Source organism: Pelophylax lessonae (genome assembly GCF_965119305.1).
Source record: "Pelophylax lessonae genome assembly, chromosome: 7".
NCBI classification, from domain to species: domain Eukaryota; kingdom Metazoa; phylum Chordata; class Amphibia; order Anura; family Ranidae; genus Pelophylax; species Pelophylax lessonae.
Window position 1 is genome coordinate 300,147,722 of NC_138774.1, and position 23,590 is coordinate 300,171,311.

The 23,590-nt window shown below is 47.3% G+C and overlaps 1 protein-coding gene across 2 annotated transcripts in view; it reads left to right on the forward strand.

The window, feature by feature from the left end:
• DLG3 (discs large MAGUK scaffold protein 3) overlaps positions 1-14,157 on the forward strand; it is a 235,071-nt gene extending 220,914 nt beyond the window's left edge. The window contains exons 17-24 of one of the 2 annotated variants that reach the window (XM_082263113.1): positions 1,695-1,740; positions 2,958-2,999; positions 3,310-3,360; positions 5,044-5,145; positions 8,587-8,759; positions 8,843-8,952; positions 11,024-11,115; positions 13,097-14,157. In XM_082263113.1, the coding sequence (XP_082119239.1) occupies positions 1,695-1,740; positions 2,958-2,999; positions 3,310-3,360; positions 5,044-5,145; positions 8,587-8,759; positions 8,843-8,952; positions 11,024-11,115; positions 13,097-13,203 (723 nt within the window). In that variant the 3' untranslated portion in view covers positions 13,204-14,157. The remainder of the gene's footprint in view (positions 1-1,694; positions 1,741-2,957; positions 3,000-3,309; positions 3,361-5,043; positions 5,146-8,586; positions 8,760-8,842; positions 8,953-11,023; positions 11,116-13,096) is intronic. The other variant, XM_082263112.1, reaches the window with a different exon arrangement.
• Positions 14,158-23,590: the final 9,433 nt, after the last annotated feature.

Genomic DNA, 23,590 nt, shown 5'->3' on the forward strand with positions numbered 1-23,590 from the left:
TTTTGGGAAAAAAAATATGTAGCAGAATACATATTGGAAGAAATTTGATTTTTTTTAAATGTATTTATTTATTTTCTTTTATTGGATGTTTTATAGCAGAAAGTAAAAAATATATATATTTTAAAATTGTTTGGTCTTTTTTTTTTTTTTTTTTCTTTTTGTTTATAGCGCAAAAAATAAAAAACGATCAAATACCACCAAAAGAAAGCTCTATTTGTGGGGAAAAAGGACTTTTTTTTTTTTTTTTTACTTGGGTACAGCGTCGCACGACCGCGCAATTACCAACTTAAAGTAAAGCAGTGCCGTATTGCAAAGAATTACCTGGTCATGAATATAAGACGGAACATAACAGCGCTGAATGCGGACTAGGAGGGCTGGTTGTGGTCTCTGTACCCATCCACAGCATGATCCTTCCGGGGGTGAAGGGGTAAATAGAGGATCATACCATGGATGGGTACAGAGACCACAACCAGTCCTCCCAGTCCGCCTCCAGCACTGTAATGTTCCGTCTTATACTGGGCAATTACAACTGGTCTCCTGATCTGTGGGAAATGCTGGATAGTAATGGAGGGAGAAGATTGTCTTCAGCTTCCTCCCCCCCATTACACAGATAGGATCGTCTCTGTCATCATTGAGGACAACTGGGAGAAGAAATGAAAGTCTCCTGAAACCCCCCCCCCCCCCCCATACTATCATTAGGCAGAGATTTTTGTTGGGAAGTTCATTAGTGGTGGGAAATAGTCTGACAGTTACCAGTGATATAGTGGTGGGAAATAGTCTGACAGTTACCAGCCTCCATAGCCTTTCCCTCCACATCCCAATTACAGGCGTTGTGTAGGGAGTCCATTACTGTGCGGACCAATGAGCACCAGAGTGACCCAGTGCACTCCGTAATCAGCACTCAGTAACCGACCCGGTCAGACAATGCCCCCCCCTTCCTGGTAAGATGAGGGATTCCCCCCCGCCCCCTCCTGGTAAGACAATTAATTCCCCCCCCCCCCCCCGGTCCTTCCCTGGTCAGCCCCCGGTCCCAGCCGGACAAGGGATCCCCCCCTGTCTTTTTTCCTAGTCAGACAAGAAATTCCCCCCCCCCTTCCCTGGTCGGACAAGGGATCACCCCCCCCCCCCTTTCCTAGTGGGACAAGTGATCCCCCGTCCTTTCCTAGTCGGACAGCAAACTCTCCCCCACTGAGCTATTGTGTTCTTATATTGTCTTATGTTGTCTGAGCAGCGTGATCTGCCATTGGCTGAGAGCGCTAACCGGGAGCTGGTTGGCTGCTGGTTTTCCAGCATGTACGTCTGACAACAGCTGGCCAAGCAGTTGGACCGGCGGCAATACACACGGATCGAATGTTGGACGATCTTTATTGAAGCGGCTGATGTCGTCTGACATTCGGCCCGTGTGTGCGGGGCTTAAGGAAGACCTATGAGGCCATCAGTCACCGGTATCAGGAGAGTATTCTGGGTTTATTACAGTACTGCTTCCCTGTGTCCTCCATGTTCTTCCTCCATTCCATGGTGTATCATTTGTAAAAAAAAATGCCAAATTCCCTGCTCCTCCCCTCCCCCCTCCTGTATTATATTATATTTGGGTGTTTGATATGGGGGGTGACATTTCTGTTCCTCTTCCTGGTCTCTGGTTGGCTGTCTCTCACTGTCTATCTTTCTCCTCTCTTCTGTCTCGGTAATATCAGGATTTCCCTGGCTTAAGTGACGATTATTATGGATCAAAGAGTCTGAGTAAGTCCCTCAGTATGGGGGGGGGGGGGTGGGGCGCTTATTTTACACCATGGTTGTCTGCTTGACCCTTGTCCTGTCCTCTCAGGAAAGCCCCACCCACTTTGTGGCACGTCCTACCCTTTTTGTAACATTAGTGGATGACCCCTGACATCGGGGCGGTCAGGACAGCGTCTGCTGGATTTCTGCAGAAGTATTTATCACCTAAATATATCCAATCCGAATCCAAAGTGAAGCCGAACGCTTGTGTTTTATTTTAGAAAGCAGCCACAGCCGGTCCCCGGCCAGCATTCTGCAGAGAAAGGCCTTTGCTCTCTGAGTGGAAGCAGCGGTCTCTCTACGGAGGTCCAACACACCCTCTAGCTCTGAAATCAGTAAATCTCATTCTACCATCTGATTGATTGGAGAGCTCTAGCTCTGACTCAGTGGAGGGCGTTTTTGACCTCTGCTCTCTATGTGGAAGCAGTGGCCTCCCTGCAGAGGTCCAACATGCCCTCTGCTGAAGAGCTATAACTCTCCAATCAGAAGGCAGAATGAGCTTTACTGATTTTAGAGCTAGAGGATGTGTTAGACCTCTGCAGGAAGGCCACTGCTTTCTCACAGAGAGAAGAGGTCCAACACACTCTGAGCTATAGCTCTGAAATCAGTAAAGCTGATTCTGCCTTCTGATTGGAGATCTATAGCTCTGACACAGCAGGAGGTGTTATGGACCTCTGTAGAGAGACCGCTCTTTACACTCAGAGCGCAAAGGCCTTTCTCTTCAGCATGCTGACAGGCTTTTCTATCTAGGCTGTGGCTAAAGAAACCAACTAAGCTTCATACAGCTATTTTTTTGTTTTGATGGATGTATTTAGCTGATTTATACTGAAGTTTCTTTTGAGATTTAATATTTATTTATTTTTTTGTTATTATTTTAGATTATATTCCTAACCATATCAATGCGCAGTGCAGTACGTGCCGCTCAGGCGCAGGGCTTTCCCTCCAGAAACCTGGGCTGGTTATTCAGCCAGACGGCATACGTGGCCCGTTTTTCCATCACTGTCACTCAGTGTCAGTAATAAGAGGGGAATCGCTGCGACTTGGCGCCTGTACTGCTGAGTGGTGTGTGTGTGTTTGTGTGTGCATTCCCCCAACCCCCGGCCCTTCATCCTCTGTGTGTGCATGGTGTGTCAGTGGTTGCCCGCCTACCACCTACTGACAGGTAATTTGTTCTCTTGCAGAGGCGGTGACATCAAACACCAGTGACAGCGAGAGCAGCTCCAGTAAGTCGTCTCTTGTTGAAAGTTTGTTTTTATTTACATCTTTGCTGCTTCTCTCTTCGCTCATTCCTCTGATCCCTCCTCCTTCGCTCATTCCTCTGATCCCTCCTCCTTCGCTCATTCCTCTGATCCCGCCTGCTTCGCTCATTCCTCTGATCCCGCCTGCTTCGCTCATTCCTCTGATCCTGCCTCCTTCGCTCATTCCTCTGATCCCGCCTCCTTCGCTCATTCCTCTGATCCCGCCTCCTTCGCTCATTCCTCTGATCCCGCCTCCTTCGCTCATTCCACTGATCCCACCTCCTTTTCTTTACAGAGGGACAGGAAGACACCATTCTATCCTATGAGCCCGTCATCCGACAAGAGAGTGAGTATCTCCGTATAAAGGGCAAAATATTCATCGTCTTCTGATTCGGTGTTCATTGTCAGTACTGTTACTGTGCATCCGGAAAGTATTTACAGCGCTTCACTTTTTGTCTTTTTGAGTATGATGCTACAAGCTTGGCACATTTATTTTTGGGCAGTTTCTCCCATTCTTCTTTGCAGGACCTCTCAAGCGCCATCAGGTTGGATGGGGAGCGTCGGTGCGCGGCCATTTTTAGATCTCTCCAGAGATGTTCAATCGGGTTCAAGTCTGGGCTCTGGCTGGGCCACTCAAGGACATTCACAGAGTTGTCCCGTAGCCACTCCTTTGTTATCTTGGCTGTGTGCTTAGGGTCGTTGTCCTGTTGGACGAACCTTCACCCCAGTCTGAGGTCCAGAGCGCTCTGGAGAAGGTTTTCATCAAGGATGTCTCTGTACATTGCTGCATTCATCTTTCCCTCCATCCTGACTAGTCTCCCAGTTCCTGCCATTAAAAAATCATCCCCACACCATGATGCCGCCACCACCATGCTTCACAGTAGGGATGGTATTGGCCAGGTGATGAGCGGTGCCTGGTTTCCTCCAGACATGACGCTTGCCATTCAGGCCAAAGAGTTCAATCTTTGTTTCATCAGAGCAGAGAATTTTGTTTCTCATGGTCTGAGAGTCCTTCAGGTGCCTTTTGGTAAACTCCAGGCAGGCTGTCATGTGACTTTTACTGAGGAGTGGCTTCCATCTGGCCACACCCATACAGGCCTGATTGGTGGAGTGCTGCAGAGATGGTTGTTCTTCTGGAAGGTTCTCCTCTCTCCACAGAGAAATGCTGGAGATCTGTCAGAGTGACCATCGGGTTCTTGGTCCCCTCCCTGACTAAGGCCCCCCTCCCCCGATCGCTCAGTTTGGCCGGGCGGCCCGCTATAGGAAGAGTCCTGGTGGTTCCAAACTTCTTCCATTTATGGATGATGGAGGCCACTGTGCTCATTGGGACCTTCAATGCTGCAGAAATGTTTCTGTACCCTTCCCCCGATCTGTGCCTCCATACAATCCTGTCTCCAAGGTCTACAGACAATTCCTTGGACTTCATGGCTTGGTTTGTGCTCTGACATGCACTGTTACCTGTGGGACCTTATATAGACAGGTGTGTGCCTTTCCAAATCATGTCCAATCACCTGAATTTACCACAGGTGGACTCCAGTCAAGTTGTAGAAACATCTCAAGGATGATCAGTGGAAACAGGAGGAACCTGAGCTCAATTCTGAGTGTCATGGCAAAGGGTGTGAATACTTATGTACATGGCAAAGGGTGTGAATACTTGTGTACATGGCAAAGGGTGTGAATACTTATGTACATGGCAAAGGGTGTGAATACTTATGTACATGGCAAAGGGTGTGAATACTTGTGTACATGGCAAAGGGTGTGAATACTTATATACATGGGATTTGTTTTCCTTTTTTATTTTTAATAAATTTGAAAAGATTTCAAACAAACGTCTCTCACGTTGTCATTATGGGGGAGGGGTTTGTAGAATTTTGAGGAAAATAATGAATTGAATCCAGTTTGGAATAAGGCTGTAATATAAAATGTGGAAGAAGTGAAGCTCTGTGAGAACTTTCCGGATGCTCTGTATCGGTTTTGTGTTTTTTTCTTGTTTATCTGCTGTCCTGACGATTGAATTCATTTCTTTTAGTTCATTACACCAGACCTGTCATCATTCTGGGCCCCCTGAAGGATCGGGTAAACGATGACCTCATCTCGGAGTTCCCCCATAAATTTGGATCTTGTGTCCCACGTGAGTGTATGGATTTTAATCTTTAACCTTTTCCTGACTGTCTAAATGCATAATTTTGTTTGTTAAATACCGGAGTTACGGCTGCAGCTAGATGCCAGAACCCCGGTATTTTCTTTTCCTCCAGGTGCCGGACTTTCAAATAAAAGTGATCCCTGTGTTGGATTCGCTGTGGGATTCCCCCCCCCCCCCCGCCACTTCCCAATGGTTCCTGGGCTTACCTTACTGATCTGTGAGCCCCGGACTCCATTCAGCCCTGACAGTGGCTTGCCGTAGAGATAAGAGATGGTAAGATGGCTGCCTTCATCTCTATGCCCTTGGAGGACCGGAGCGGCGTCATGACATCACTTCTGGTTCTCAGGCCTTGGCTTTTTTTTTTTTTCCTTAACCACTTGCTGCCAAATCCTGTACCTGGTACGTCTCTTGGCTTCATGTGGTTGTAGCGGGTTGATGTGAAGCTAGAGGCGCCACCCCGGTACCGTTGTTTAGAGCCAACAGTCGGCTTTCTTGTAATTACAACCGGAGCGGCTAAGCAGTCACTTGGTTGTAACAAGCAGCGGGAGGGGACATCGCATTCCGCGGCTCACTTAGGCCCCTTTCACACAGGCAGACCATTCAGATCCGCCTGTCAGTTTTTTTTGGTGGATCTGAACGGTCCCCCCATGCATCCCTATGGAGCATCGGATGTCAGCGGAGACATGTCCGCTGACATCCGATCCGTCAAATCTGGACGGATGGAAACCCTATTTTCCATCCGTCCAGCGGATCGGATAAGAACGGACCGACTGTCCGTTCCCATCCGATTCCCCAATAGAGATGAATGGGGAACTGACAGCTCTGTCTCCGCACACTCTCTCTGCGGAGAACAGCTGTCATCTTCCTGCTCAGCGGGGGATCGGCAGATCAACCCCCCCCCCCCCCTTGAGATAAATGGACACCGTCCGACGGACGTAGTGTGTGAAAGGGGACTTAGGCTCTCCTGTCCCACCAGGAGACCCGAGCAACCAGTTGGCACCTCCACAAGCTGGCCAGAGACCTGGGAAGCGGCTTTGATTGGAAGCGATGTCATGACGTCACTTCCTGTTTACTGGAACCTTAAAGGCGCCAGTTATAAAAAAAAAAAAAAATTTTAAGTATTCAAAAACGCAGATGTTGGCATGCAGAGGAGGGGTTTGGGGTCTTATAGACCCCCAATCTCTCCATTAAGAGTTCCTGTCACTGCCTATTACTGTCACATGGGATGTTTACATTCCTTCTCGCAGCAATAAAGTGATCAGATTTAAAACCATGTAAAAAGAAAAAATAATAATTTTAAGGACCACGTGCTAGCGCGCGAAGGTCGAACTTGTGCGTCGGTAATGAACGCATGCAAACAGCGATCGTCCCACGTGTGAGGTATCACCGTGAACGTTGGATCAGAGGGAAGTAATTCTAGCAGTTGACCTCCTCTGTACATCTAAAGTGGTGACCTGTAAAGGCTTTTAAAGCTTTGCATATGAATTGTGACATTTACGTAGTTTGTTGCCGTTAGCGCAATTTTAAAGCGTGACATGTTTGGTATCTCTTCACTCGGCGTGACCTCATCTTTTATATTTTACAAAACAATTGGGTTAATTTTTTTTTTTTTTTTTTTTGTATCAAAAGCTAAATTCAATTTTTTTGCCCAACAAGCAAGTTTGTAATAGCGCTGAGCAAATACTGCGTGACATGAAAAAAAATTTGCAAACCCCCCCCCGCGGCCGGTCCGCTTTAACGTAAGGGTGGTCCCAGCGGCGGATTCACCACAGGATCACTTTTATAGGCAGAGGGAGATGTGACCCTCCCCTGCTGCTCCCCAGTCGTTTTCCCTGCTTACCGGAGCCATCGGTAGCCGGGGTAAATGATCCGAAATGCTCTCCTGATGGGCAGGAAGTCGAGTGAGGAGAAGATTGACCCCACTCATCTCTATGCCCTTGGAGGACCAGAGCGAGGTCAAATTTCACTTCTGCCCAACAGCATTAAAGGGCCAAATTTAGTTTTTTTGAAGAAAAAAAAGACTACTTTTTTTTTTTTTTTTTTTATTGCTTTTTAGTGTAGATGTGAGGTCTTTTTGACCCCAGATCTCACATTGGAGGACCTGTCCTGCTTATTTCTATTACAGGGGATGTTTACATTACAAGAAGAATAAAAGTGATCAAAACATATTTTATTTTTTGTAAGGGACATTGTAAAACTGAAAAGTAAAATAAATAAGAAAAAAGTTTAAAACGTCCTGCCCCTCCGAGTTTGCGTGCAGAAGTGAACGCATACGCAAGTCACGCCCACATATGTAAACAGTGTTCAAACCACACATGTCAGGTATGGCTGCGATCGTTAGTGTGGGAGAAAATAATTTGAGCCTCCTCTGTAACTCTAAACTGGTAACCTGTAGACATTTTTTAAATGTCGCCTATAGAGATTTTATAAGTACCAATGTTTGTCGCCATTCCACAAGTGTGCGCAATTTTAAAGCATGACATATTAGGTATCAGTTTACTCAGTGTAACCTTATTCTTCACATTATAGAAAATTGTGTTTGTAAGACCGCTGTGCAAATACTGTGTGATTATATTGCAATGATCTCCATTATTCTCTAGGGTCTCTGCTAAAAAAAAAAATATATATATATATAATCTACTTCTGTCATTTGTTGTGTACAAGTTAAAATCAGTCTTTTTTTGCTAGAAAATTACTTCAAACCCGAAACATTTTATACACACACACACACACACACACACACACACACACACACACACACACACACACACACACACACACACACACACACACACACACACACACACACACACACACACACACACACACACACACACACACACACACACACACACACACACACACACACACACACACACACACACACACACACACACACACACACACACACACACACACACACACACACACACACACACACACACACACACACACACACACACACACACACACACACACACACACACACACACACACACACACACACACACACACCATTTTATAAAATAAATAAAAAATAAAATAAAAAAAATATATATATATTTATTGTGTGTGTGTATATATATATATATATATAATCTATATATCTGTGTGTGTATATGTGTGTGTGTGTGTGTATATATATATAATGTATATTTTTTTTTTAGATAGATATAAGGTGTGTATGTGATATAGTTTTTATTTATTTTTTTAGCAGAGATATATAGATATAAAATGTGTGTGTGTGTGTGTATGTGTATATATATGTATATATATATATATATATAATATCAAGGGTCAGAAAAAGGGCGGGACCTAAAGTGATGAATACAATTGTTCTTGTGTACACCAGACAGGTGGGAGATTTCATAGCACAGCTGTACCTGTCCCTCCCCCTTCCCCCAGTTCTTATGGAATCTCTCTTTGCAGACACTACACGACCCCGGCGGGAGAATGAGATGGACGGTCAGGACTATCACTTTGTGTCTTCTCGGGAACAGATGGAAAAGGACATCCAGGATAACAAATTTATAGAAGCCGGGCAGTTCAATGACAACCTGTACGGCACGAGCATCCAATCAGTGCGCGCGGTGGCTGAAAGGGTAAGTAAACTGCGGTGTGAAGTCCTCCATACAGACAGATAATCGTGAACTCCGCCATCTAATGACCTTTTTTTTTCCCCCAGGGTAAACATTGCATTCTGGATGTTTCTGGGAATGCGATCAAACGATTGCAGCAAGCACAACTCTTCCCTATCGCTATTTTTATCAAACCAAAATCAGTAGACGCACTCATGTAAGTGACCGCTCATCGCACTTTTCTCTCCTGGATTCTGTCTTTATATGCGAATGATTTACAGCGGGGGTTTCTAAACTTATCAAATAAAGGGACATTTTACTGTCCTTCAGACTTTGGGTGGCAGGACTGTGGCCAGGGTGGGGGGGTGTAGAAAATGTCCCAGGCCCAGCATCAGTGGGAATTGACATGGGCTCAGGGTTGGTGGTCCATTAACGTAGCACCTGTGGTCAGGAGGAGGATTGATAGTGCCCCATTGTTGGTAGTCCTTGGGGGGAATAGCGTCCCATTGTTGGTAGTCATGGGGGGGGGATATCGCCCCATCATTGGTAGTCCTGGGAGGGGACAGCGCCCCATCGTTGGTAGTCCTGGGAGGGGATATCGCCCCATCGTTGGTAGTCCTGGGAGGGGATATCGCCCCATCGTTGGTAGTCCTGGGAGGGGATAGCGCCCCATCGTTGGTATTCCGGGGGGGGAGGAATAGCGCCCCATCGTTGGTAGTCCTGGGGGGGGGGATATCGCCCCATCATTGGTAGTCCTGGGAGGGGACAGCGCCCCATCGTTGGTAGTCCTGGGAGGGGATATCGCCCCATCGTTGGTAGTCCTGGGAGGGGATATCGCCCCATCGTTGGTAGTCCTGGGAGGGGATAGCGCCCCATCGTTGGTATTCCGGGGGGGGAGGAATAGCGCCCCATCGTTGGTAGTCCTGGGGGGGGGGATATCGCCCCATCATTGGTAGTCCTGGGAGGGGACAGCGCCCCATCGTTGGTAGTCCTGGGAGGGGATATCGCCCCATCGTTGGTAGTCCTGGGAGGGGATATCGCCCCATCGTTGGTAGTCCTGGGAGGGGATAGCGCCCCATCGTTGGTATTCCGGGGGGGGAGTAATAGCGCCCCATCGTTGGTAGTCCTGGGGGGGGGGATATCGCCCCATTGTTGGTAGTCCTGGGGGGGACAGCACCCCATCGTTGGTACCCTTTTCCTGCCCTGGCCAAATTTCAGCTTTCATTGCTGTCACACTTTGAATAACATTTGCGTGGTCATCCAGCACTGCACCCATATGACCTTTTTATCATTTTGGGGTTTTTTTTTCACACAAAACTTTCTTTTGGTGGCATTTAATCACTGCTGAGGGCTTTTATTTATTTTTTTCAAAATAATCAAAAAAAAAAAAAAGGCCGAAATTTATAAACAAGAACTAAGTAACTTTTCTCCCTCAGTGATGGGCACTGATTGGCATCACTGATGAGGCTGCACTGATGGGCACTGAATGGCATCACTGATGATCAGTACCCTGATTATCAGTGCAGATGTCCCCACTGAGGAAAGCCGCTTTTCAGCTCTCCTCTCCCCACGCCCTGTCAGTGTGAGAAGAGGAATGCCGATAACCGGCAGTTCTTATTTACACTGTGATTGGACACCGCTGATCACATGGTAAAGTGTACATCATAGGCTCTTTACCATGATCGGTGATGCGCTGTTTCTGAGGGACACACCGCCCCACCAATCACCTGGGCGTGCGCAAGAGCGGCCCGTTCTGAAGGACGTCATATGATGTTCTGTCAGAACAGTAAAGCCACCGCCCCTGCTGTCATTCTGCTATATGCTGGGGGAGGTGTTAAACATACTTACTACCTTTTACTACACCATGAGGTCCAGCGTTGTCTTGCTGATGCAGAATTTCACATGTTGTCCCTCAGTGCCGCCATCTTTAACTTGGATCTGACACATGTGTGCAAAGGTCTATGGGACCTGCTTTGTGGATGTGCTCAGCAGGGCTGGCTTCCGGTCACTGCCGGCGGTAACGTGATCGCCAACCCTTCCTGCCCCCCCCAGGCGTTCAGAATGGTTTAAAAGGGAGGAGGGGGTGGATAGGAAAGGTTTAGCCCTTTTGACATTTCAGGACCGTGTGCAGCAACGTATTTGGGTTCAGGTCCCCTTTGATGAAAGCTCCATAAGTGTTTAGGTTCAGCTCATGAGCTGTAGAAGGTGATTTATCGTCTCTCTCACCCTCGTTTGGTCAGAAATGTGGGGAGTGGATTTGTGACTTCTCCGATTTTATTTATTCTCAGGGAGATGAACCGAAGGCAAACGTATGAACAAGCCCTCAAGATGTTCGATAAAGCCACCAAGCTGGAGCAGGAGTTCGGGGAATTTTTCACAGGTGATTTCTGAAATTCGGAGGGACATTTCTATTGACCTTTGCAGCACTCAGGTCTTGTTTTATGCGGAGTTCCCCTTTACCATAGGCAGGATCTGCTACCTCGACACAATCAAAGTTGGCTTTCTCTGTCTATATTGAGGTTTTCTTCTGGGGAGGGCTCCTTTCCCTTCAGGTGGAGTCACTCCAGCAGCGATTCCCTTTGTCCTGGTCTGAGACCCAGGTTATTCCTCCTGTAGTTGTTGGGAGACTCCTCTGGACCAGAAATGGATGAAGTCTCCTGCAAGGCAGAGGAGTCTCCCAACAACTACAGGAGGGGGAAGGGAGTGGAGAATAAAAAGCCAATGAATGGCCCAGGAATACCTGTAACTAGAGTTGCCACCTCATCCCTTTAAACCTGAACACAAATTAATTACACAGTTCTGAGGCTAATTTAATGCAGAGAAGGCTCCAAGTGAGTTTAATTACAACCTTAATCAGCCACAGAACTGTGTAATTAATGTGTTCTGTTTGGATGAGGTGGCAACCCTACCTGTAACCCAGGACTACCAGGAGGATGAATCCCTGACTCTGGACCAGAAAAGGATGAAGTCTTCTGCAAGGCAGAGTCAGGTATTCATCTTCATGTTAGTCCTGGGTTACAGGTATTCCTGGGCCAGTCATTGGCTTTTTATTCTCCACTCCATCCGTCCTCCACTTCTCTACCTGTCATTTGCCTAGCCCAGTGGTCTCCAAACTGGCCCAGGGGCATGATTTGGCCCTTTGCTTGTCTCCCACTGATACCGATAAAGGGGCACTATTCCTCTCACTGACACCAATGATGGGACACTATTCCTCCCACTGACACCAATGATGGGACACTATTCCTCCCACTGACACCAATGATGGGGCACTATTCCTCCCACTGACACCAATGATGGGACACTATTCCTCCCACTGACACCAATGATGAGGCACTATTCCTCCCACTGACACCAATGATGGGGCACTATTCCTCACACTGACACCAATGATGGGACACTATTCCTCCCACTGACACCAATGATGGGGCACTATTCCTCCCACTGACACCAATGATGAGGCACTATTCCTCCCACTGACACCAATGATGGGACACTATTCCTCCCACTAATGCCAAAGATGCATGGTTTACTCCCACTGACACCAATGATGGGGCACTATTCCTCCCACTGACACCAATGATGGGGCACTATTCCTCCCACTGACACCAATGATGGGGCACTATTCCTCCCACTGACACCAATGATGGGGCACTATTCCTCCCACTGACACCAATGATGGGGCACTATTCCTCCCACTGACACCAATGAGGGGACACTATTCCTCCCACTGACACCAATGATGGGGGCACCGTTCCTCCACTGACACCAATGATGGGGGGCACCGTTCCTCCCACTGACGCCAGCGATGGGGGGGCACCGTTCCTCCCACTGACGCCAGCGATGGGGGCACCGTTCCTCCCACTGACGCCAGCGATGGGGGGCACCGTTCCTCCCACTGACGCCAGCGATGGGGGGCACCGTTCCTCCCACTGACGCCAGCGATGGGGGGCACCGTTCCTCCCACTGACGCCAGCGATGGGGGGCACCGTTCCTCCCACTGACGCCAGCGATGGGGGGCACCGTTCCTCCCACTGACGCCAGCGATGGGGGGCACCGTTCCTCCCACTGACGCCAGCGATGGGGGGCACCGTTCCTCCCACTGACGCCAGCGATGGGGGGCACCGTTCCTCCCACTGACGCCAGCGATGGGGGGCACCGTTCCTCCCACTGACGCCAGCGATGGGGGCACCGTTCCTCCCACTGACGCCAGCGATGGGGGCACCGTTCCTCCCACTGGCGCCAGCGATGAGGGGCACCATTCCTCCCACTGACGCTATAGAAGTTGATAATCTGCTTAATTTTACAAATCTCTCCAAAGAAATTTTTTTCTGATGCAACGTCTTTGGGTTTTTTCCCCGCAGCCATCGTCCAGGGCGAGTCGTTGGAAGAAATTTATAACAAGATCAAGCAGATAATCGAAGAGCATTCTGGGCATCACATCTGGGTACCGTCCCCCGAAAAACTCTAAACCTGAACCTTCTGGACAGCTAACTCCTCTATGACCCTCCACTTTACCCTCCGCCCAGAGAAACGGGAGTCAGGAGGGGGGGGGGAATCAATTTTATCATCAAAACACAGGAAGACTTGTCCCCTCGAAGACCCCCCCCTCCCCATCAGACTCCACTTCTTTTGCAACTTGTGTGTAGTTATACCGGCCCTTTTTTGGGGGAATATTTGTGCGGTCATCAAGGAATCCCTGCCCCCCCCCCCCTTCCGTACTAAGCGGGCGACAAGAAAACTGACAGAACTTTGATAACAAAATGCAAAAAAAAAAACACAAAAAAAAACAAAACTAAAAAAAGGGAACGGAGCAGATGAGGCAAAAAGTCCTGACTTCAGACCAACCTCCCCTTCATCTATAACTTTACCCCTCGCTGGATTGGAAGAAGGCATATTTATATACATATATATATATATATAATGTGTGTGCGTGCGTGCGTGTGTGTGTATATATAATTTATATATGACTATATATATATATTATATATATTTTGGCTGTGACGGGATATTTGTCCCTGCTATTCTATTGTTTGTAACAATTTTTTTAAAGTTTTATTCTGTGACGGGGGCGGAGTTTTCCGGCTCCTCTCTGGTACTCAATGGCCTACCCACCGTGGCTGCAAACCGCTTTGCTCTGGGTACAAGGTAAGCGGTACTATGGAGCTGTATGTCGTCGGTCAGCACCAAATACGCAAAGGAGAGAGCGGGACCGCGAGTCTGGCTGCCTCTATAGCGGCAGGTCAAGCTGGGAAATTTCTTCTAGTTTTTTTTTTTTTTTAAACTTTATTGAAAATGGACACGATGTGCATAAGGCTTTACAATTTTAACTGACAAGGTTTTTTTTTTTTTTTGTATACTAAACTTTATCGAAAACTGACACAATGTGCATAAGGCTTTACGATTTTAACTGACAAGGTAAACTTTTTTTTTTTTTTTTTTTAATTTATATTTCTCCCGAAACTGACGCAGCCAACTGTCTTAGAAGAAACTCCTGCAGAGCTACGATGGTAGCTGGCGACTCCATACATGCGGCCTCTCTTTGGTGCAATGCTGTGCTGCAGGCCCCCCTCCCCCATCCTGCGTTACGGCCTGCCTTTTTATGGCGCTACATTTGTTATGGTTGGAGAGCTTTTCATGATCTATTCCCATTCTGTAGATTTTATTTTTTTTTATTTTTTTATGTTTTTTTTTTTTTTGGGGGGGGGGGGGGAGTTCACCCCTTTCCCCCTTAGGGGTTTGCACGTGTTCTTAATACTAAGGTGTGTGTGCATGGGCAGGCTTCTCTGTCTGCTGGTCTGAAGGGCCAGAGGGGGCGTCTCCTGTTTTAAGGGAAGCCAGGAAAAAAAAAAAAAGGGAAATCGAGGGGCAGGAGCAGAGTCCTCACCGGTCTGGCTCTTGTTTTGTCTGCATGACGACCTTTTTATTTTATTTTTTATTTTATTTTTTTGACATTTTTAAATTTTTATTTTTTAGGCTGTGTTGTGTTGCCGTGTGATCTTTTTTTTTTTTTTTTTTTTTTCATGGTAACTTCCATCGACGGGTATAAAATCAGATCTTTTTTTTTTTTTTCCATTAGAATAACGTTTTTAAAATATTTTTATTTTATAATCACATTCCTGCCAATTTTATGAATAGGACTGAATACTTGTGAGCCTGGGAAGACGGAAGGGCTTAGTGCTGAGGGTTCTGTTATAATCGAGGTATTTATTTTCAGCTGCAGAAAAGACGCTCGCTCAGACCTGATATGATTTATGCTGTACTGTTCTAAAAAAAATTGTTTGTAAAAATTGGAATATTTGGGGCATTAGGAAAGAGTAGTCTCTGCTATAAACTATGGGCAGTGTGGAGTATTATGGACTTGTGCAGGCAGCACCTGACAGGGGCAGGAAGGAAGGAAGGATCCATGTTACAGGCTATAGGCAATATGGAGTACTATGGACAAATGCAGGCAGCAACTGACAGGGGCAGGAAGGAAGAGGATCTGGCTTTAGGCAGTATGGAGTACTATGGACGTATGCAGGCAGCAACTGACAGGAGCAGGAAGGAAGGATCCAGCTTTAGGCAGTATGGAGTACTATGGACAAATGCAGGCAGCACCTGACAGGGGCAGGAAGGAAGGATCCAGCTTTAGGCAGTATGGAGTACTATGGACAAATGCAGGCAGCACCTGACAGGGGCAGGAAGGAAGGATCCGGCTATAGGCAGTATGGAGTACTATGGACAAATGCAGGTAGCACCTGACAGGGGCAGGAAGGAAGGATCCAGCTTTAGGCAGTATGGAATACTATGGACGTATGCAGGCAGCAACTGACAGGAGCAGGAAGGAAGGATCCAGCTTTAGGCAGTATGGAATACTATGGACGTATGCAGGCAGCAACTGACAGAAACAGGAAGGAAGGATCCTGCTTTAGGCAGTATGGAGTACTATGGACGTATGCAGGCAGCACCTGACAGGAGCAGGAAGGAAGGATCTGCGTTATAGGCAGTATAGAGTACTATGGACGTATGCAGGCAGCAACTGACTGGAAGAAAGGAAGGATCTGCGTTATAGGCAGTATGGAGTATTCTGGACGTATTCAGGCAGCACCTGACAGGAGCAGGAAGGAAGGATCCGCGCTATAGGCAGTATGGAGTACTATGGACGTATGCAGGCAGTACCTGACAGGAGCAGGTTAGAAGAGATGCCGATCCTTTGGCTGGAGGCTCATCTGTAGGTTAGGAGTATCTCACCGGGTATTCAGAATTTTTTTAGGAAAGTTTTATAGGATGTTCAAGAGGCAGCTGAAAAGTTATGGAAAATATAGGAAGCGATGCTCCCCCCCGCCACAATGACGGCATAAGATTTCTGAATGCTGCACGGACCCTTAAAGAAGTAGTATGACTGCAACTTAGTCCAGTTCTGATCCGTGCTGTGGCTGGCAAGCTAGTGTGGTCAACATCACCCTCCAACCCCACCGCTGTTGGACCAGGCTTCTCAGAAAGTGTAAAATTGAATAAGCCCTGATTGACCACGCTCGTCTCTGGCAGCTGGCGTTTGCTGTAGGCGAGTGCTGTTATAGAGCAGGACAAGTCCACTACTGTTTGACCAGGCTGCTCAGGAGTGGAATCTAAAGAGCCCTGATTGACAATAGTGAAGGATCAGTCAGCGCTGGTGGGGCTGTGTGCTTAATCTGCTGGCTGCTAGTAAATGTCCACTGCACTCGTGCTACTGAAGGGTTGGTTGTCACTTGTAGGTTGCATGGTCGGGATCGCCCCTCTCCCCCACCACTGTTCGACCAGGCTGCTCAGGAAAAGTGGAATCTAATGAACCCTGATGGTCAGCGCTCTTCTCTGGCAGCAGGCGCCATCATACAGCAGGACAGGTCAGCTCAGATCACTACACAAGAACTCACAATAGTAAAGGATCCGTTAGCGCTGGTAGGGCTGTGTGATTGAGCTTCTGGCTCTTAGTAAATGTCCACTGCACTCATACTAGTGAAGGGTCGGTGGGCACTGGCAGATGGCGTGGTCAGGCCTCCCCCACACTACTGTTCAACAAGGTTGCTCCTGAAGGTTCGGAATCTAATGAGCCCTGATTGATACCGCTTGTTGTAGACGAGTGCCGTCATGACAGGTCAGCTTAGATCAACACAAGTACTCACAATAGTAAAGGATCAGTCAGTGCTGGTGGGGCCGTGTGATCTGCTGGCTGCTAGTACACAACCACCATAATCATAGTAAAGGGTCGGTCAGTGCTGGCAGGCCTAGCAAATGCTAAACCAGCGCCGACAATATGTAGGTTGCCGCTCGATGAGTAATTTTACTTTTATATTTTGCAAAGGGAGACTCGGAGAGGGTGACTATAGAGCTGTGGTGTACTTGCCCTATAAGAATGCTAAGAAATTGGGCTTCAGCCTGGGGAGGAGCTGACGGCAAACAAACAGCAACAGATCAGAACAGGACCAAGTGCAACTTTGGGAATGGGTTGGGTCCCCTGGGGAATCCAACAAGGAATTTTAAGTTGTGGTGATACTACTTCATTAAAGGGTTTGTGCTATTTCCAGGTACACATTCAGTGTTGAGTACCGCCGCGGGTAAAGAGCTGTTCAGATTTATAGACGCAAGCCAAAAATTCTCTCTCAGTGTAAAAAATTCTTAACGCTCAGGGTCCCTTTTCCATGTGACGGAGAGCGGCCAGCTCTTCCACAGACTCGGTACAGACTCTATAGGACTTTGGTGAACACTGAAAACTAAGGTGATCGTCCGGTGTCAGAGCTACTGGTGCACCGTGAAAACCAGCTGGCGCTTCTGGTTTGTCCTTCGCGGCCAGGTGGTCAAATCATGGGGGTCATCAACCTTTTAGGGCTATATATAGTTTGCTTTTTAACAATTTTATGCTGAATTAATTGTGATAACCAGAATCAACGGAAGTCGAAACTTCGAGGTGGGGGAAACTCGCCGAACTTTTCAGGCGAGGAGGGTGTTTTATTTTTTGTTTTTTTTTGTTTGTGTTTTTTTTTCAGCTGCTATAAAAGGGGAATTGGCGTAGCTTCCCCCTACCTCTACCAATTCACTTTATTTAATTGTTGCCACCTGCCTGCTACCAAACAGCTTGAATAGGCTGTGAAGGGGAGGCCTGGTATTGTGTAACGGGGTTTTTAAATGGCGGGGTGGCATGTACCAATGTGTGATTATACAACCTTTTTATATATGTATATCATTGTCCCTGCCTCTCCCCCTCCTCCCCCTCCCAATTGTAATTTACAGCAGAGCCGAAAAATGAAATGGAACTTGATTGTTTAAAGAGAGACTGGTGAACCCAGGAGGCACATATATTTTTTAATAAACGAAGTTGCAATGATTTGAGTCCCCTTTTTCTTCTGCTTCTTCTTCTTTTGTTTTTTCTTTCTTTCTTTTTACAACTATGTGTTAATGTGTTACTTTTCAGATTTTTATTTTACCACCACGGTGAAAAAAATGGCTTCTGATTTTTAAGAATGGATTGTCGGGAAAATTAACAGAAGGCCAAAACGCAGCAAAAGGGCTTCGTATTCGATGTTTATGCAACATTACATGGGTGGCAGGCAGCAGCCGCTGTGCGATCTTTCCTTTAGCAATGCGACTTATCTGAAAAGATGATTTTTTTTTTATTTATATATATATATATAATATATATCTCAAAAAAATAAAAGGAACACATCAGATCTCAATGGGAGAAATATAATGCTGGATATCTATACTGGTATGGACTCGGTAATGTGTTAGGATCTGGACTGGGTAATGTGTTAGGATCTATACTGGTATGGACTGGGTAATGTGTTAGGATCTATACTGGTATAGACTGGATAATGTGTTAGGATCCATACTGGTATGGACTGGGTAATGTGTTAGGATCTATACTGGTATAGACTGGATAATGTGTTAGGATCCATACTGGTATAGACTGGATAATGTGTTAGGATCCATACTGGTATGGACTGGGTAATGTGTTAGGATCTGGACTGGGTAATGTGTTAGGATCTATACTGGTATGGACTGGGTAATGTGTTAGGATCTATACTGGTATGAACTGGGTAATGTGTTAGGATCTATACTGGTATGAACTGGGTAATGTGTTAGGATCTATACTGGTATGGACTGGATAATGTGTTCGGATCTATACTGGTATGGACTGGATAATGTGTTAGGATCTATACTGGTATGGAATGGGTAATGTGTTAGGATCTATACTGGTATGGACTGGGTAATGTGTTAGGATCTATACTGGTATGGACTGGGTAATGTGTTAGGATCTATACTGGTATGGAATGGGTAATGTGTTAGGATCTATACTGGTATGGAATGGGTAATGTGTTAGGATCTATACTGGTATGGACTGGATAATGTGTTAGGATCTATACTGGTATGGACTGGGTAATGTGTTAGGATCTATACTGGTATGGAATGGGTAATATGTTAGGATCTATACTGGTATGGACTGGGTAATGTGTTAGGATCTGGACTGGGTAATGTGTTAGGATCTATACTGGGTAATGTGTTAGGATCTATACTGGTATGGACTGGGTAATGTGTTAGGATCTATACTGGTATGGAATGGGTAATATGTTAGGATCTATACTGGTATGGACTGGGTAATGTGTTAGGATCTATACTGGTATGGAATGGGTAATATGTTAGGATCTATACTGGTATGGACTGGGTAATGTGCTAGGATCTATACTGGTATGGAATGGGTAATATGTTAGGATCTATACTGGTATGGACTGGGTAATGTGTTAGGATTTATACTGGTATATTTCAATCAAAGTGAAAAAAATGATGCAGCAGGCTAGTCCATTTTGCTGAAATTTCATTGCAGGACCTCCGAATGTAGTTTGTATGCATGCCTGACAATGTTGGGGCATGCTCCCAATGAGATGACGGATGGTGTCCGGTGCAACCTGGCGGCGTCTGATGGACTGAAACATAATGTCCCAGAGGTGTTCTATTGGATTTAGGTCAGGCATGGGGGCCATTCAATGGTATCAGTTCCTTCATCCTCCAGGAACTGGCTGCATACTCTCCCCACATGAAGCCAGGCATTGTTGTGCACCAGGAGGAACCCAGGACCCACTGCACAAGTGTAGGGTCCGACAATGGGTCCAAGGATTTCATCCCAATTCCTAATAGCAGTCAGGGTGCTATTGTCTAGTCTGTAGAGGTCTGTGCGTCCCTCCATGGATTTGCCTCCCCAGACCATCACTGACCCACCACCAAACCGGTCATGGTGAACGGTCAGAGCATAACATTCTCTACGGCTTCTCCAGACCCTTTCATGTCTGTCACATGTGCTCAGGGTGACCTCTGCTCTCATCTGTGAAAAGCACAGGGTGCCAGTGGTGGAGCTGCCAATTCTGGTGTTCAATGGAAAATGCCAATCGAGCTCCACAGTGCCGGGCAGTGAGCACAGGGGTCACTAGAGGACATCGGGCCCTCAGGACACCCTCATGAAGTCTGTTTCTGATTTTTTGGTCAGAGAATTTCACACCAGTGGCTGCTGGAGGTCATTTTGTAGGGCTCTGGCAGGGTTGGGTCCAGGTATCACCTCATGCTACCAGTAATGACACTGACCCTAGCCAAATGCAAAACTAGTGAAAAACAGAAAAAATGAGTAGGAAAAAACAATTTTCAGTGGCCTCCACCTGTAAAACCATTCCTGTTTTGGGGGTTATTTCATTGTTGCCCATCTAGTGCACCTGTTGATTTCATTGCCAAAGCAGCTGAAACAGATTAACAACCCCCTCTGCTACTTATCTGACCAGATCACTATCCCAGGAGTTTGACTTGATGCTATACTCTGATTAAAAAGTAATCCTTTCATTTTTTTTAAGCAGTGTATACATATAAAAAAATATATACAGGGGGGAAAATAATGATTTGATCCCTGCAGATTGTGTAAGTTTGCCCTCTTACAAAGAAATGGCGGGTGTATAATTTTTATCATAGGTGTATTTTATATGATAGAGACAGAATATCAACCAAAAAAACACAATTTCGTTTTTTTCAGCTAAACGCGGCCCCAGTGCGTTTAGCTGAAGCCCCCACTCTTCTTTTGGGTATCTGCTGGGCTGGGATCCTTGCACTTGTGGATGGGCCTCCACAAAAATTTAAGCCACCGCTTGCTAGGCCATGTGGTCAGTTTGGTGCCTCCCTTGGAAGGGGTGGCGCTGTGAGGGGCCCTTCATTTTATAGCCTACATATATTCATCTTCAGCCTTGCCACCATTATTGTGTGGGACACCAGCCCCTTTTAGAGCTGCGGAACCATCAGGGTACCCTGCATGCACGTCCTCGTCATGGTGGATGGACCCCTTTTAAGGGGGCTAATTCCTATTATGCCCTCTATGGAGTGCTCAGATGGTGACCCCCCCCCCTTTTTTTTTTTAAGGGGGCCAGAAGGTGGTCCATTCGTGGGCCCTTGGTCGGCGTCCCCTTTGCGGGATCGCAGTTGGCGGCCTCCCCTGATTGTTATGTTTTCGGGGCGAGCTCAGTATATAGCAACCCTACTGGGTCTGCGTCCACACACCCTGAGTGCTCAGATAGGAAGGATGATTCCTCTGCTCTTCTAGCCGCGTATGAAAAGGTGCTGGTGGATTCACTGTTTGTGTCAGTGCGTGACACTTTAAAAATGAAGGTTGCGGCTGATGCTGCCAGTCCCTTTTGGCACCCACAGGCCCTCCAAAGCGGCAAGGGTGCTCCCTTTTCCGCTTACTTTGACAGCATTGTCACAAAACAGTGGGATTCTCCAAAACGCAGTGGTTCCTAAGCGCTTTTGCTTGCGGTGTCTTTGAGGATTAACTGCGTTTAAAGGTGGACGGTCCCACCTGTAGTGGACTCGTTGATTTTCAGGTTAAATAAAGCTACCTTCATTTCCCGGTTGAGGAGTCCCCGGCCTTTAGGCTCTGTTCACATGTTCGCGTATGGATCGCGGGCAGAACCGCCGCGATTCCGCCCGCGATCCGGAGATTATTGCAAATCGCGGGACGCCTGTGCGTTGCCCGTTGATTTGCAATAGCCCCCCAAACGCTGAGCGATGTTGCCGCGATTTTCACCTGCCGAATCGCGGTAACATTGCGCAAAAAAAATCGCGGGACGCAATACGCTCCAAAGAAGCTCTTGTACTTTTTTGGGCGTAATGCGTCCCACGATTTTTTTTTTGCGCGATGTTACCGCGATTCGGCAGGCGGAAATCGCGGCAACATCGCTCAGCGTTTGGGGGGCTATTGCAAATCAAGGGGCAACGCACAGGCGTCCCGCGATTTGCAATAATCTCCGGATCGCGGGCGGAATCGCAGCGGTTCTGCCCGCGATCCATACGCTAACATGTGAACGGAGCCTTAGAAGTCTGGTCTGCAGACCAGTATTTCAGCCAGATAATATGTCGAAGGACCACTGCTGATACAGACAGCCTAGAAATCAAAGGAGCCGCATCCAAAGAGGCATTACAGATAAACTGTAGCCCCTGGACCAATTGATCCGCCAGCTCCGCAAGACAAGGGGAAGCTATTCACCCTCCAGGTCCCGGCGTAAAAATGTAGCCCACTTGGTCAGACCTTGCTACACCAGGGCAATAGCAAATACCAGCCTCAATGCTGAACCAGCCACAGCGAATATATGGTGGGCCAGAGCCTCCGCCCTCCTATCAGCAGGTTATAGGCCTTATCTGATCTCTCCTTGTAGGGGATTGCTTGCTTGGAGCTTCCTTGGATGACTTTGTTAAGGGTCTCACAGGGGGTAAGAGTACTCTTCTTCTGCAGGATACCAAGGGCATCGTTCTCCTCGGCTCATAAGATGTTTTTTTTTCCGTCCGTCAGGGTCTTAAGACAAGGGATCAAAAGTCAGGGCCTCCACCCGAGGTTCCAAGAGGACCTGGTCTGGCAAGCCACGAGCGGGCTCTTCCAGACCTGTGGAGAAGACTGCCTCTGCATGAAGGGGCACCCTCACCCGTATCTGGGGTGGGGGGACGTTTTTTGCTGGTTTCCAGATGCGTTGACCTCCCTGGTATAGGACACGTGGGTCTACAAAGTTATTCGGTCAGACTATGAGATCGGGTTCCATCTTATCCTCTGGAAAGGTTCTTCCCTTCCAACCTGCACTTGTCCCCAGATCACTTACGGGTCTCTTTGGGGTAGTGCAAGACATGTTCCTTCAAGGGGTGATTGTTCTGATTTCGGAATGTTTTCAGGGGTTTTTACTCAAACCATTTACAGTTCCCAGGAAGGAAGGCAAGGTACGTCCAATTCTGGACCTCAAGGCGCTAAACTGCTTGTGTGATTACAGAATTTCCGTGTGGAGTCTTTTCACACAGTAGTGACGTCCCTACGTCAGGGGGATTTCTTCTCGCATCTATCAACATCAAGGACGCCTACCTGCACATTCTAATATGCGCCAGTCACCAACACTTCCTAGTTTTGCCGTGGGTGAGGAGCATTATCGGTCTGTGCCGTGGACCTTTGGTCTCGCCTCTGCTCCTCAGGTCTTCACAAAAGTGTTGGCCCCGGTGCTAGCATTGTTTGAGTCAGCGGAGGATCGCGGTACTGGGGTACCTGGACAATCTTCTTCTGCAAGCGGAGTCTCCGACTGCTCTGATGGACAACTGGAGATTGCTCTGCGAACTCTGAGGGAGTTCGGTTGGATTCTGAACCTTCAGGAGTTTTCTTTGTTTTTGTCCACCAAAACTGGACTATCTGGGTCTGACTCTGGACTCAGCCAGCATGTTTCTTCCTCTGGAAAAACTCCAGATACTGCAGGAGGCAATTCAGCTTCTGTTGTTCAGCAGACGGTCATCCCTCCGGGCTTGTATGCGGGTGCTGGGCCTGATGGTGTCCACCTTCAAGG